The sequence below is a fragment of the Homalodisca vitripennis genome, chromosome 3, assembly GCF_021130785.1.
Source record: "Homalodisca vitripennis isolate AUS2020 chromosome 3, UT_GWSS_2.1, whole genome shotgun sequence".
In the NCBI taxonomy this organism is placed as follows: Eukaryota; Metazoa; Arthropoda; class Insecta; order Hemiptera; family Cicadellidae; genus Homalodisca; species Homalodisca vitripennis.
The window spans coordinates 144,177,833-144,194,642 of record NC_060209.1 but is presented as its reverse complement, the minus strand read 5'-3'; the positions used below and the strand labels follow the sequence as shown (position 1 = coordinate 144,194,642).

The following is a 16,810-nucleotide window of genomic DNA, read 5'->3' as shown; positions in this document are numbered from 1 at the left end:
GGAGCACAAAACCTCTTTTACTCACATGTGGGTCTTCCCCCACCGCACCTGGGATGAATGGGATCTGATGACCAAAACCACCAAAAGGAATTGCCTCAAGCTTAGTTATAATAGATCTACCTATTAAAGAAGAGTATATTTTAGCCTCTAACATACAAACACCATGCCTTCCAGTAATTATTATAATGTACCATTTTTAAATGGCAACTAAGGACATTCCAATACTGCCTTCAACCCGATATCGATTCAATGTTGAAAGGAAAGTATCTATAACAAATATAGGATTTGTAATATCAATACCTTCAGTATTGTATGGGATGGTACCAAAAAATCACAAATGATCAAGATTTAAATCATTGTTTATATTTAGTTTTACCTATATTCTAAAAGTACAAACACATTTCTATTATCACTGTCTATATTGACACAAGATAATATTTATCATTACATATAATGTATGCAATTTTACAACTAATATTATAAATTAACTTGGAGCAAGATCAGGATGGTAGGGAAATGAGGAAAGGGTTCCCAGTCAAACAAATCAAGAATTCTTGTGTACGGTTTACCGTGTGAGGTTCAAAATTGTCAGGCAAAACCAAAATTTTAGATGACAATTTTCCTCTACACTTGTTTCGGACAGCTCTCCTAAGGTTTTACTATGTTTGGCAGTACCGCTCAGAGTTTATTGTTGCACCACGCTCTAGACGCAGCGTCTGGACGCAGTCCAAACTATGAATGGCGAATGTGTAGAAACTTTGCTTTTCAAACACAACAGCATTCTATGGATGGGCCACCCCTCAACTGGAGGAGCAAGCAAGAGGACCACTATCATATACTGTACCTCATCCACTCCAGGCCAAGAAAAAAACCAAGAATTTGTGGATTCCAGTCCGACGACTTAAATAATAGACTGACTTGTAGAACAAGTGTAATTTCACTAGTAGTAGTAATTTTTGCAAAATAGATAATCTGTCTAACTCTGTTAATACAAGTAAGATAACTAATGAATCTCATCAATCTAGATTAGGGAATTAATATAAAGTACCAACAGCCGACAACATTTGACATACCAGTCTCAACCAACTTTAAACGTATTGAATTGAATATCAGATCACTTAGGAACAAAATTGGTCATTTGGAAACAATCTTGAAGAAGGAAGAAATTTCATTGTATGTGCCTGATAGTTTCATTCTAGCATCCTCTTATTGTCGCAAACCTCCTCACATTCACGGAGACTCATCAATTTTATTAAAGGAATCTTTGAAATATGAAGTAATTGATGTCTCTGAATACTGTCTTGATTTTGTGTGTGAACCCTCTGTAATTAGGCTGATAGAATATAATTTTATTTATTGTATGTATGTATAGAACTCCCAATTCTGATTTTTATGCTTTTGTAAATAATTTAGAAAAACCTATTAGTATATTTAATGACCAAGCCCACAAGTTTTTTGCCCTGGCTGGTGACTTAAATGTTAATATCTTAGAACAGAATACGCCACATGTGCAGTACTTCTTAAACGTTCTTAGATCAGTAAATTTATACAACACGAATAGCTTGCCAACAAGAAACACATCCTGTTTGGATAATCTGTATACTAATATCAACAAGGAATTTGTTATAGTTGCTCCTTGCTTAAACAGGACAAATCTCTGACCATGCAGGTGTTTTTGTTAGTTTTTCTCTTTCAATCACTTCAAAAGAGAAGGGTGAGAACAAAACCATATAAAAAAACGTCTCATTTCACAAGATAGATTGTATGACTTAGGAGAGTACTTAAAAGGTGTTGATTGGTCAGGTTTAAGTAATTTCGATGATGTAAATGGTTGTTTTTTTCTATGTTTGTAGATATGTTGGTAACTCATTTTAATTATTATTGTCCATTGATTAGTGTCAAATTAAGTTGTAAACCAGGTGATCACTTAACAAGAAGTCAGTTTACTCCCAAACTCCGGTTGATGCGCACTTTCTTGCTCGCCTTATATGATAAGTGGAAATTAAGTTCAGACCAACTTGACAAGAATAAATACATGCAGTTTAAAAATTGTACTACAAAGCTATCAGTGAAGCTAAAATAAGTCTCAATGATAAATTGATTCAAAATGCAAAAAATAAATGTAGAAAGGCTTGGGAAATTGTTAAAAAAGAATCAGGGCATATTGAACACACAATAAAAAAATTCTCTCTCTGCAGATGTATTGAACAATTATTTTACAAATACACAAATTAACACAGTAAACTACATGTCAAATAATGTTAATTGGGCGGATCTGTTGAGGAATTTTCCCCCCTGAAATATGTAAAAATGACTTCAGGTGGAAATCAATTGACAAAAAAAAAACTGTTAAAGATGTAGTTACAAGATGAGCAACTCTCGAAGTGAGGATGTATTTGGTTTATCCAATTATGTAATCAAAGGTATAATAGATGTAATATTAGTTCCACTTACTTATCTTGTAAACCGCATGTTTCTTGAAGGTAGTTTTCCTCAGTGTTTAAAATTTGCCAAGGTGACACCTATTTTTAAGAAAGGTGACAGAAATAACCATGAGAACTATCGTCCAATTGCAATTGTCCCCATATTAAGTAAAGTAATTGAATCCTGCATTTTGAAGCAACTGTATGATTATTTTGTATCTAACAATTTGCTATATCCCTTCAGTTTGGTTTTAGACCTCATCACTCCACTAATATGCTGTTGAGTCTGTTATTGACATTATTCTCAAGGGCTTTGAAAAAAAACTTGGTTACTGGCTGTAGTTTAAATTGATTTGAGCAAAGCATTTGATTTAGTGTCACATTCAGTGTTGTGTAAAAAGTTAGAATTTTACGGTATTAGGAATAAAGAATTGCAACTACTTGAAAGTTACCTTAGCTATAGAAAACAATTTGTATGTGTAAATAACTGTTCTTCTGATGTGTTAAATGTAAGTACAGGGGTACCTCAAGGCTCAGTCCTTGGACCTTTTTATTCTTAGTGTTTACAAATGATTTTAGTTATAATGTACCTTCAAACATCAGTGCTATACGCTGATGACACAACATTGATATGCTCTGATGTTAGTGTTTCACAAGTTAATTCTCAACTCACCAATTCATTTGAACTAGCGAAAATGTGGTATTCTGCCAATAATCTGGTTATAAACGATAGTAAGATGAGAGTATACTTTTTTCATTGAAAAATAATTTAGACACAATTAATGACAACTTTTTAAAATCGGTTAAACTACTTGGTATTTCCCTAGACAGTACACTCTGCTGGGATGAACATTGTCGATGGCCTTTGTAAGAAATTGTCAAGAGTGTTTATTCTTACTAAGGAAACTAAAGTATTGTGTGAGCCCGGATGTTTTTATTGATGGCCTATTTTGGTCTCTTTCACAGCCATTTAAGTTACGGTGTACGCCTCTGGGGTAATTCTAGTGCTGCAAAAAAATCCTTTACATGGCAAAAGAAGGCAGTAAGGGTATTGGCTGGGTTATCTAATCGAGAATCCTGCAGAGCAAGTTTTTGTAAATATAAAATCATGACACTTGCCAAACTTGTATATTTATAGCAATTTAATATTTGTTAAAGTAAATATAAATAATTTTAATACTCACAGTTTAGTGCATAATTATCAAACAAGAAAACAAACAAGACCTGGTTGCACCAAATATTAGATTAAGTAAAACAATGAAAAGTTACCAATACCAACAGTTGAGATTCTTTAATAAGTTACCTGTTTCAATTAGATTGTTGCCAAATAATGAGTTTTACAAAGTTGTATCTAAGTGGCTTAAGTGTAATGTGTTTTATACAATTGAAGAGTATATGTCTTGTGAAAATTTTATATCTTAGTTAACCTTTTTTATATTGTTAACATTGTTCTAGTACATAATATAGGTTTAGGAAATCTAGACTTACTCTGACGAAGCCTATTGTAATTTGTAAAAATTATTTAATGGCTAATAAAGATCTTGATTCTAGAAAATCAATAAGAAGTTTGGCGGTACTCACAAATCATTTTGTCAACTTTGGCAACCAGTTCATCAGTCACAATGTTCGGACGTCCACTATTCTCTTGATCATGAATGTTTCTTCTGCCATTTTAAAAACTAAATGCACCACTTCTTAACAGACCGTTCAGTCATTACGTTGTTCCTGTACACTTCACACAATTGCCACTAAATTTCTATCGGTTTTAAGTTTTTTGCCAAAAAAAAGGAATCAGTGACTGCACTTCACAACTGGTGGGATTTTCTATGGCAGCACACATTTCAAATTTGAATATAACAAAAACAGGTAACGAGGGGATGTTCTCGCTGTCATGGCTGGACTCTGACTGAGATGCTGAGCACGAGCACACCAATATATACACGATTTGCACGCGCCTGACTGCCTCAGGTGAAAACATTCCTTACTTTCTGAATAGCCCTCTTATATACTTAAACATGCATATATTTACCTTCAGCTGTTTTTGTAGGCCTTATATTAAAAAAATATAAATAATTTTAAATACTACAATTCCTTGTAGAATAATAATTTTCTCAATTTCTCCTGTTTCAAGGCAGTTATCTCATACCCCTGTTGTTGAAAACAATTTTTAAACTAACCCAAACAAAACTGACTGCACCACTTTAAGCTACCTCAAGAGCCTTCAATATATAATGGTTAAAAGACTTGGAACTACAATTAGGTACAAAAGGAACAATGCATTTAGTAGCTTGGAAACACAGAGGATACAACAGGGTTAAGGGAAAAGAATTACAATAGTCCAGTGACTCAATCAATCAATCAATCAATCAATCAATCAAAGAGAACTTTATTCATATACATCGAGTACAGAATATGTGTCAATATGTATGTAAAAATGTTATCTAGTTTAAAACATAGATCAAGTCCTAGTTTAAAAATGTCATGTCCAGTTTCAAAATTCCTCGATGGAGTAAAACGTCCTGTCAGCAAGCCATGCACTGAGATTCCTCTTCAACGCTGACTCTCTTGTTATGCTCTTGAGGTGTCTTGGTAGGAGATTGTAAAATTTTGCACCTGCATAAGATGGCTTCTTGGTAGTCATGGTGAGTCGATGAGGTTGTAAGACGAAGTTTGTCACATTGCGGGTTCCATATGAATGAATTTTGCCCAGTCTATTGTAATCAGTGTTAAATACATGTAGAATGGTTTGTTGTATGTAAAGAGTCACCACTGTCTGAATTCCAAGGTCTTTGAAAGCACTTCTGCAAGAGTCAAGATGATTTAGACCTGCCAATATTCTTACCGCTTTCTTTTAAAGTTTTAGAACTTTAGTCATATTTCCTATACTTGACCCTCCCCATATTACCAAACCATACCTCACAACAGACTCAAATAGGGCAAAATACGCGACCCTGGCCGTTGACAGATCTGCAACAGACCTTGTTCTTTTTACAACATACAGGGCAGTACTCAGTTTCCTGCACACCATGTCCACATGAGGGGTCCAGGACAGATGTTGGTCAATGATCACTCCTAGGTATTTGGTCTCGTCCTCTACTTCCACCATTGGCAACCCCTCGGTTAAGTTTGCAGCTCTTGTAAACAGGATTTGTTTAGTTTTGCTGTCATTTAGTGCAAGATCGTTCTCCTGACAATATTGTTTTGCCATATTGAAAGCAATGAAGGCCTGACAATCTAAATCATTAGGGCCTTTTTCAGCAAGTATAAGAGCTGTGTCATCAGCGTACATTGTGGTGTGGGCTTGCTCCTTTAGGTAATCTGGGAGGTCATTTGTTACCAATACATACAAGACTGGACCCAGTACTGAGCCTTGAGGGACCCCTCTTGTTATATTGAGGGGTTTTGACCTAGCATGGTAAACTGTGTTATTAGCTGTATATTTCAGCTCTACTAGTTGAGTCCTGTTCTTCAAATAACTATTGAACCTTGGATTCCTAAAGTCATCAGCTTAGTAAGAAGTAAATTATGTCCCAGTGTGTCGAAAGCTTTACTTAGATCCAAGAAAATAGCAGATGCTATTTTTCCAGTTTCAATTTGGTCAATTACATTCTCAAAGAAGTCAGTGATAGCTGTGGTTGTAGATTTAGAGGATAAAAATCCGTGCTGATGTTTACTGAGCAAATTATTGTCCATGAGGTGGGTTATTAATCTTGTTAAAACAATTTTTTCAAATATCTTGGAGATGGTTGATACAAGAGATATTGGTCTAAAGTGGCCAGCTTCTGTGCTTTGTGGTTGTTTCTTAATAGGGATTATTTTGGCAATCTTGAGGTCAGCTGGAAAAATACTCTGAGCTAAGGACTTGTTCATAATATCAGTCAGAGGCAGTGTAATTTCATCAACACAGTGCTTAAGTAAGATAGATGAGACATCATCTATGCCTGCTGATGGCTTTGATTTCATTGCCATGATGGTTTTCTTAACTTCTGCCTGTGTAGTGCTATGAATAACAAATTCAGGTGCATTGAGGCTTCCTTGAGATATCTGAAGTTTGACCTGCTTCTTTTAGTGTTATCTCAGCTATAGTTGTAAAATAAGTATTTAAGTGCTCAGCTATTTCGAATGGATTGTTTAATTTTTTGCCATTGACTGTCAATTCAAGTAGAGTGTCCTGTTTCTTCTTATGGCGTTCATTATTAATTGTGTCCCAGACTGCTTTTGACCTGTTTTCTGAGTTGCTTATGCGGTCTACTATTGCTTGCCTTTTTATATATTTCAGTCTCATATCATAGGCTTTTTTCTTTTCTGCTGTTTGGGTTTTAGCAGCTACGCAACCTGTGGTTTCTTCTCTATTTAAGGCTTCTAAAAACTCGGTCTTCAGTCTTTGAGCTTCTGGATCATTAAAGCGACAAGCTCTTGCATTACGCTTTGCTTTGGTTTTTTTATAAGGACATGTTAGGTTCATTGCAGAGTTAAGTATTTGGCTAAAATTTCTAAAAGCAGTGTCCACAGCTGGTGCATTAAGCACTAATCCCCAGTTAAGTCCCTTTAAGTAGTCACTCAGGCTGTCAAGGTTATTTTTATTAAGATGTCTTCTAATTGAATAAGTTGTGGGAACAGGTGATTTCTTCAGACTCGTTGAACACAGCTGTGCGTTGTGATCCGAAAGTCCTGTGGTCAAGACATCTACTGTGACTTCTGGTAAAGGGATGTTGGAGCAGACACAGTCAATTGATGTTGATGTAGTGCTGGTTACTCTGGTAGGTGGCAGTGATAATCTCCTAACACCATATTGTGCAAGAGCGTCATTAAGTTTCAAACAGGGACTGTCTTGAACTAGGTTGTCCACGTTTATGTCGTCAATTATAATGCTTTGTTGAAAGGGGATTGTGTTCAAGATCTCTGTTAAGTGATCGATTGCCTCATCCAAGTTCCCAGATGGTGGTCTATAAACACCCAACACATAGATGCTCTTTTGACCTTCTTTGATTTTGATAAGTTGGGTCTCACATATCATCTCTAGTGCTGGAATTGTATCAATCCTGTCCACTTTATTTCCCAGATTTAAGTGTTTATATATGGCTACACCTCCTTTTTGATGATGCATCCTAGAGAAACTTCCTACCAGTTTATAGTTAGGAATTTTGGTATTTTCAAGAGCATCATGTTTTAGTCCGTGCTCCGTTAGCACAACAATACTAGGGAGGAATTCGTCTAACAAGTGGTTTAGTCTGTTCACTTTATTTGACATGGAGTTGATGTTCTGATGTAATATAGTCAGTTTACTTGTGTCATTAAATTTCTCCCCTGTGTTTCTGTGCACAGAGACTATTTTGTTTTTAGTTTTACTTTTATTTTTTGGCAGAGGTCTAAAAAACTTTGATTTGCACCATTACCACGTATAATGTTAATGGGCTCTTGTAGCTCATTTTCTGTTGCGTAGGATAGAGAGTTGTGGTTCAGTTTTTTGGTAAAGGGAGTTTGGCTGACTCTCCCTATGTCTTGGTCGGGTATTTGTCCATTTTGTAATAAAATGTTGTAGTTCAGTTTTTTGCTAAAGGGAGTTTGGCTGACTCTCCCTATGTCTTGGTCGGGTATTTGTCCATTTTGTAATAAAATGTTGTAGTTCAGTTTTTTGCTAAAGGGAGTTTGGCTGACTCTCCCTATGTCTTGGTTGGGTATTTGTCCATCTTGAGGTAAAATATCGTGGTTCAGTTTTTTGTTAAAGGGAGTTTGGCTGACTCTCCCTATATCATTTCCATAATAACTGTTGGAAAATGAAGTCTTACTTAAGTTTTTAAAGTAGTCTTTTATGTTATTATTAAAGAAGTCGATGAAAGTTTCATCTTTGTCCAATTTGTAGGCTGTGCAAGGGGGCTGGATGGTGAATATAAAATACCCGGTTAGCGTAGGGTATAGATTTGTGTCATAGTTTAGTTGTATAGGTCAGGCTTTAAAAAATGTATACTAAGGTGTAAAATTACTCTTGCAGTAGCCAGATCTTAAGTGTTACCGTACAGCGACGTAACTAGGGGGGGGCACGCGGGGGCATGTGCCCCGGGCGCAAGTTGTTGGGGGGGCGGCGCCAACACCGGCCACAGATTTTTCTAATAAAAATTGTTTTGAAAATATATTTTTTAATGCGAGGTGTGTTGCAAAAGAAAATCATTATATTTATTATTTTTTATTTGATTTAAGTCTAAGAAAATGCAAAGTGAAATGATGAATGCTATCTGACTATTTACGAATCATTTGTTTACGGTCCTGCATGAACTTGTACAGAACGAGTATGGGCACACTGTGTTATCTGTGGAATGACTCACTAGGACGGCGCGGCGTCAGACACTTCCTTCCCCTACCGGCTCCCACCCGCCAGCTCCCCCATCCCTCTCAATACCGCACCACACACATCCACATTGCCACAAACAACACAACACATCGATGCTCGCTGGGCCTGACCTTGACTAACAACTAACTGCGTATGTTGTGCAGTTGTGCACTACTATTGTTGACAATAGTTCATACTTCTACTTCATTTATATACATCATCAGTGGTTCGGTTCACGTAAAGTGGTTGCGGAGCTGTTTCTTTGAGTGTTTACTAGCAATATTATTTTCGTGTTTTGTGAATATTAGTCATGTCGAAAAAACTGTCTGGTGCGGAAAAAAGATCGCAAAAGAGCTAAAGAGAGAAAAAAAGAAGCACATCAAACCTCGTCTCTTCTATCATCATGGCTAAATGAAACAAACAGTAAAGGTAGGTAAGATAGATATACAGTACTTTGTTACTTTGTATTTATTAACTAATACAGATTAATGATTAACTTATTGAAACCTTAAAAATTATATCATAATTAACTTTTCTGTAACTGTAGCAGCGTTACTATTGATATGAATCTGTGTTTAAAAAAATATATAATTGAACACAGGGTTTTAAGCTTTCTTCTTCTTAAGCTATTTCTTAGAAACGCTAACAAAGCCAGCAAAATCTAGTCATCGTCACACTTGAAGACGACATTTTCGCTTTAACCAAGAACTAAGAACGTCATAATTTATTTAAAAAAAATAGTATAGTAGGAGATGCTTTGTCGGCAGTATTGTTTAATTTAGCGTTAAACTATGCTTTTAGATAAATACGGCACAATTTAAAACAGCTAAGTTCTACCACAAATTGACAAATCATACCCTAATAATATTATTTTATCGAATGAAGGTAACTCGAATTTTTTATTTTTTCAGATGAAATCAGCTGTAGTACAAGTACGACTTTGAAGATGGAGGGTCATCAGCTGATGCAGTCCAAGACGTGTTTTCAACTAATGCTAATCTTGGTACGGAAAATCTTCAGCTGAAGAACTTCCAGTTGTACCAACGGTCACCAGGATGACGTCGAGGGTGAAGAGATCGAGATGTTTCAACCGGAGCAAAAGTATAATAATGGTACGTCTACGAGTTTGACAACTGATCCAATCCCATGGTGAGTCTACTAAATCTATTGATCTAAAAGATCCGGGGAAGTGGCCTAATAACTCCATTTCGGATGCCAGACAGATGTTTTCCTCGTATCGAGATTATTGAATGAAGGGAAAAATAGAACCTGATCTTAACAATACTTTAAGAGATGGGAGACAGTTGACTAAAGATGGTTTACAAAAATTATGCCTAATGGCTTAAAAGTACATTCGAACATGGCTAGTCTATAGCAAATCAAACAATTCCTTGTATTGTATCCCATGCAAACTTTTTTCGCACACTGAACATCAACATCCACATAAGATTTCTGCTTTAGCCAAAGATGAAGGGTTTCACTCAGTGGAAGAATTGAGTGAACGGATTCCTGAGCATGAGAACTCCTTAAATCACAAACAGTGCTTTTGTGCTTGGAAAAATTTAGAATCTAGTTTAAGTAAACGTTCTGGCATTGACAAAGAACTACAAGACATGATGCACTTGAAGAGGCACACTGGAAAGGGTGTTTTGTATGCTATCATTGATGTAATCTTACACTAGCAAAAGATGGCAGCCCATTACGAGGCTCCAATGAAAACCTGGATTTCAGTGACCCTAGATGCGGTAGGTTTTTTTGAACACTATTGAACTAGTATCTCATTAAACCATGCACCTCTGAAAGAGCACATTCTTCGCCATAAAAAAGGCCAAGTCAGTTACTTTTCGCCGCTCATCCAGAATGAATTTTTAGACATTATTGCAGGAAAAGTCAGAGAAAACATATTTTGTGACATCAAGGCTTCAAAATACTTTTCAATTATGTTTGACTGTACTCCCGACGTAAGTCATTTGGAGCAAATGTCTCAAGTCCTTCGTTATGTGAAAATCACCGAACAGGGTCCGGAGGTAGTGGGAGAGTTTTATTGATTTTGTAAAAGTTGGTGAAAAAACTGGATTGGGTCTTTCGCAAGAAATTTCAGAGAAAATCAAAAAAGATGGCTTAGATTTGAAGAACTGCCGGGGCCCAGTGCTATGACAATGGTTCGAATATGGCTGGCAAAATACAAAGGCGTCCAATCTAGGATTCTTGCCGAAAAACAACCTGGCTTATTTTGTGCCTTGCGCGGCTCATTCCTTAAATTTTAGTAGGTGCAAATGCTGCTAGTCTAAGGTCAGGGGAGGTACAGTCATACTTTGGAACTCTTAACTGCTTGTACAATTTTTTTGCTTCGCTCGACCAATAGATGGGAGGTTTATATTAAAACATGTCCCTCTTTCTCTAAAACTACAAAGTAACACCAGATGGTCGACTAAGAGGGAAGCTGTACAAGTTATATACAAGCATCTAGGTAAAATTATAAATGCTTTAAATGACCTCAGAACCAGCCTAACTACCTCAGATGAAACAAAAACTGAAGCAGCTAATCTTTTGAAAAAATGTCAAGCAGTTTGAGTTTATAGTTCTCTCCTGTTTTTGGTACAAGCAATTGACCCGCATTGACATTGTGAACAAGGCTCCTACAAGTGGAGAATATCACCATACATAGATCGGCCAAACACATCAGTCGATTGATCTACTGAACTGACTCGGAAAGGGCAAACTATTCAAACGCTGCAATGAAAGAAGCCAAAGAAATGGCAACAAATCTTGGCCTTGATCCTCATTTCAAGTAGTTCGAAAGAGAAAGAAAAAAGCGCATGTTTGATGAGAATGCCGAAGATGAAAGCACCTGAATTCTCAGAAGAGAAGAAATTTCAACAGCAGCTATTAGAAAATCGATCGATCGCATTCTTTGTGAACTCAGAGAAAGATTCAACTCTATTCAAAACATAAATCATTTGTTTGGTTTTCTCAACGGAGCTAGCTTTGGAACAATGAGTGGGGTGACCTAAAGGCTAAAGCAATTGAATTAGCCTCCAAATATAAAGAAGACTTGGACAAAGACGAATTGGCAACTGAAGTGGAAAGTTTCAAATACCATGGTTTGGATTTAGTACCAAATATCCAAACAGCCAATTCGATTGATCTTCTGAAATTTTTGTGTTGTGAACAAAATGGAGGATGTATATCCAAACATAATGACTGCATTACGGATCTTCTTGACAATTCCGGTTTCAGTGGCTTCGAATGAAAGAAGTTTTAGTAAACTTAAAATAATAAAAAATTATTTACGGAATTTGACAGGGCAACAGAGGCTGACAAACCTAGGGATTATTTCCCATTGAGCACCAGGTAGCCTCAAAACTATGCTTCAGTGAGATTGTCAGTACATTTTGCTGCAAGAAAAGCCGAAAAGTTAAATTCTAAGAACAATTAAATGTTTAAATCAATATTTTACATAATTTACTATCATAAGTGTTTTTAGTATAAATGGTGTTGTTTTGAAATAAAAACTATTTGTTTTTGAAAATACGTATTCTATTATTTACCAAATATATTTAGGCCTATATACTTTGAACTTGAGGTTGAGTATTTTAAGATCAAGATTCAAGATAGTATTAATTGTAGCGTACCCGGTACCGATGGACAACACCCACACTTTTTAAGAGGAGTTATAAGGAATTAGTTTCAGTTCAATTGGTGGGGGGGAGGGGCGCCAAAATAGGTGTTTGCCCCGGGTGCTGAATAACCTAGGTTACGTCGCTGTTACCGTAAGTAATTCTCTTCTCTGCATCTCTTTCAGTCTTTTAGGAGTTGGTTTAATAGTCTGACATCTGCATGACTTCCCTATCGTGCACGATCATTTTTCAATTATTTTTCAGTGTGAGTTAAATGTATCAATTTGAAACCTAAAAAAAATAATAATCTTTTGTGTATGTGCTTTAAATAAAATGTTTTTTGGTGTTTAGTAATTAATCTATCTTGTATTTATTAGTTTTTTGTTTTAGGTACCTAAGTATTATTTTTAAATAACTATTTGTGATCTTAATGAACTGATGTTTTCAAAGCCCTCTAGAGCACAAAGGTCCTTATAGGACTATGTGCATTTTCTAAGCTTCTTGTCGTAAGAGAACCAAAACCCCTCTGGAATTCAAACTAGAAAGTGGAAAGCTAAATTCTGGAGAGAAGTGGAAGCCAGTGCTAAAATTATTAGTCAAGTATTTATCGACACCCGACAAAACCCGAGCTCTAGTACACACATTGTAGCTGCGACAGACGTACCTGTAACTGATGAACACGAAGAAAGATGAGAACAAAAAAGGACAAGAACTACAACCACCAGATTCTGAAGATAGTGGAACATTATCATCAGATAAAAATGTCCAAGATGAAGATTTTATAACTGTAAATGTAAATCGTTCAATGGATAAGCAAGAGAATGGAGGCATGTTCCATTCCTATTGAAAAACCCTGCAACATAGCCTACACATCTTAATTCAAATTACCGTGACTATATTATAGCTGAGTTCTCCTGCGTTCTGAAAGCAATATAAGTATTCTTCTTTAGCTCAAACAAAACTTCTACATACTATATACATTGCATATATAAAAAATTACAATCTAACAACATATGAATTAAGCAAGAAATTACCTGATATACTCCAATCAGAAGAATCAAAGACATAATACAGCCAGTGACATGAAGAATTATCATCATAATGGTAACGTCTCTCAGTGCTAAAAACAAAACCAGATTCAAATTACAAGCTGCTTTTGATGACTAACACACTTATACCAAAGGATTTATGTTTAAAAAATACATTTAAAAATAAGAATACAATTTCACATTCATAACAAGAATTCAACATTTTCAAGTTAGATTATCATTTTTAAGTAAATGTTTTATCATATTTATTGGTCTGTGATTTTTAAAAAATTCCAGTTTAGAAAATGGCACTTATGTTTTATTGCAAATCTAAATTTAATAACTCAACTATGTATTTTTTGAACATAATTATTCATAACTAAGAATGACATTCTTATCATCATACAATTACAATTGTAACACAAGCTGATTCAGCAAAATGGATCTCAAAATGCAATGGAAGGATGTTGCCTAAATTTATAGAACTCAAAAAAATGAATTGTAATCCTTACCCTAGAAAGACTCATATTTTTTTAGAAATAATATATTATAAAAGTTTAGTATTGGGGTTTTGCATAACAATTTTAAAGAGAAAAATGAAGAAATAAACAAACTTATGTTATGTCTAAATCATATGTTGCATATATTTTTCATTAGTTACTAATGTGAGCCAACAGGTGAATCTCTATGCTAAAAATTGTTTTTATGGAACAAATGGAAACAAAAGAAAATTACAGCTTTCTATTTCAGAGATAGTTTCCAGAAGATTTTACAGAGTTCAGGAATTTGTATAGGCTGAAAGTTACTAATGTACTGCTACCTCTAGAAGCTAGAAAAAACCTACCTGAAAATAGACACTGGAAGCTCCCAAGATTAGGTGCTTACAAAAATCAGCTCGTATCAAACACATTGCTTTCAGACAAAAGGTCCACAAAATAGTATTGGAACCGTGGTAAAGGTAAAAACTGTCTAACCATCTGAGTGGCCTTGTCCCTAACACAAGGATAATGATTTACCAATTTCTAAAAATAATGAATTAAATTATATTAATTAGTTTTGACACGGACACCATTAGTTACATACTTAAATAAATTAAATTACAATAACGATTGAATTAATTTGCCCTGTCCAATTCGACACTTGACCTGTTCACTCCTGATCTTTCCGGAAAATATTAAATTATTGCTTTACTGTAAATCTCTTCAATGATGTAGATTGATTTATCTCTGAGCCAGATGCATAGTTGTCATTTTAAGGTCTTGGAATCAATTTTTTTTTATTCTTGTGGAAGTATATTGATAGTCTTGCTTCAATATAGGAAGGTTTCTTAGAGAAAAGTGTAGTTCTGTGCATCGATAATGAGAAGTCACTGCCATGTCATGGTTGATGATCATGGATAGTTCTCATTCTAAGCAAGTTTCCTTGTGAAAGAAAGAGCACGAGTGATAATTTCAATGATATAGTTACATACCACTGTGAGAATGCCAAGTGTCTTAAAGGCCCCCTGGCGACTATCTCAAGGTTGAAAGTCAGCCAGAACCCGCACAGCGCGCTTTTGTGCAACAAGAACTCTATTAAGATTATCAATTGAAGAGCTTCCCCAGAGGATTACCCCATAACAAATAGGGATTCAAAGGAAGCACAATATGCCACTTTTGTTCCTGTTGGTGTGCTTAAAATTTGTATTCTTTTCAATACAAAAATAGCAGAACTGAGTTTAGAACACAGCTTGTGAATGTAAAGCTTCCAAAAGAGATGTTCATCCAATATTACACCCAGATGCTTGGTTGCTTCAATCATTTGTAGATCTGGATGCTCAGTAATTTAATCTTTTAGCCTTTCTAATGCTACAAGTTTCGTCTTGGAGGACTTAATAACAAGATCATTGTTACAATACTGCTATGGCATGCCCACTGCGATGCAGGTGTTAATGTCAAAGAGCTCAGTGAAGTGTAACTGCCAGTTAACAGGACAGTATCATCAGCACACATGATGGGATAGCATAAATTTCCAAGTTAGTTAAGAAAATTCTGAAGTGAATAGTACAAACAAAACTGGGCCCAATATGGAACCTTGAGGGACACCTCTTTTAACCACTGTGATTTTCATTTTAAAATTCTTTCAGTCTTATTATATCCTTTTTTTATTACAACGTGTGTACAATAGCTTTGAAACCACAACAGTGCACTTTCCTCTAATCCTAGGGATTTGATCTTGATTATTAAACTGTAATCCAGAGTCAAAGGCTTTGCTAACTTCAAGAAAAACCCTTGTAATTCATCTGTTCAATTAGGTCAATAAGTGGACTTTTGGTTGATTTTCCAGATGAAAACACATGTTGTCTTGCAGGTAAGATGTTGATATTTAAATTATGTGTGAGCCTAACCAATACTAATTTTTAACCCCTTAACAGCTGTAGATGTGTTAACACATACAGTAGCCCCAAGCTATTCCCGCAGCTGAGTGGGAGAGTCAAGGAATGGCCAGCGTTGACCGTTCAATGTTAGATCGTGGATGTTGGCGTTCTGTTTCAACAACTTCTTATACTTTGAATAAAAACGGATCCTTTACAAAATTTAATTAAAAACTTAGTGCTGTAACAGCAGTATATTTTACTGCTGTAACTTCCTCTCAACTTGCAACAAACAGGTATTTCAGTTGTCTAACTGTGTACTGGGTTCTCCAAGAAATTATCTTATATCACTTTCGTTATAGTGACTATTAATTACCTCACACTCTAAAAACCAAATCATAAAAACCATCACACACTAAACATACACAGATTTAATAAATTGTGTTTTTTTATTCTCGAGAGAAAGAGATGGTTGTCTTTGCACGTAGCTCTAAAAGGACCTTTACGTCTCCCTTACTTATGTACCCTCAGAATCTGAGATTTTTACTGAAGCCAATCAAATTTGAGGGCTTCTGTTCCCTAATGTTCTTGGGGCTGAGAAGATATACCCATAGAAATGTGTCCCTACTTTTAGAAATGGCAGGACAGTTTAGCCATATGTATGCCACTGATTCTTCTGCTTCTAGGCAGAGTCTGCAATCATTAGTCTGACTAAGACCCACCTTCATAAGATGTTTTATAAGGTGGTCATGTCCTGTCAAAATCCCTAATATCAAACCCTAGCGTGTTTTCTCAGGGGCACAGCTAAGTTAACTCCTGGTCTGTAAATACCAAATACTGCCCTAGAGTCAAGGCACACACACACACACACACACACAAACATATATATATATATATATATATATATATATATATATATATATATATATATATATATAATAGAGTTTCATGAGCCAGGTAATTTAATGCCTGGAAGATTGGTGTTTAAAAGGTTTTAATCATACTTTAGAGATAAAATAATCCATGAACTATGATATAAATCTATAATAATTTTGTGG

The 16,810-nt window shown here is 35.5% G+C and overlaps 1 protein-coding gene across 3 annotated transcripts in view; it reads right to left on the bottom strand.

Moving 5' to 3' along the window:
- LOC124357619 overlaps window positions 1–16,810 on the bottom strand; it is a 41,014-nt gene that overhangs the window by 12,973 nt on the left and 11,231 nt on the right. For all 3 annotated transcript variants that reach the window (XM_046809564.1, XM_046809563.1, XM_046809562.1), the window contains exon 4: window positions 13,406–13,491. In XM_046809564.1, coding sequence (XP_046665520.1) covers window positions 13,406–13,491 — 86 coding nt within the window. The remainder of the gene's footprint in view (window positions 1–13,405; window positions 13,492–16,810) is intronic.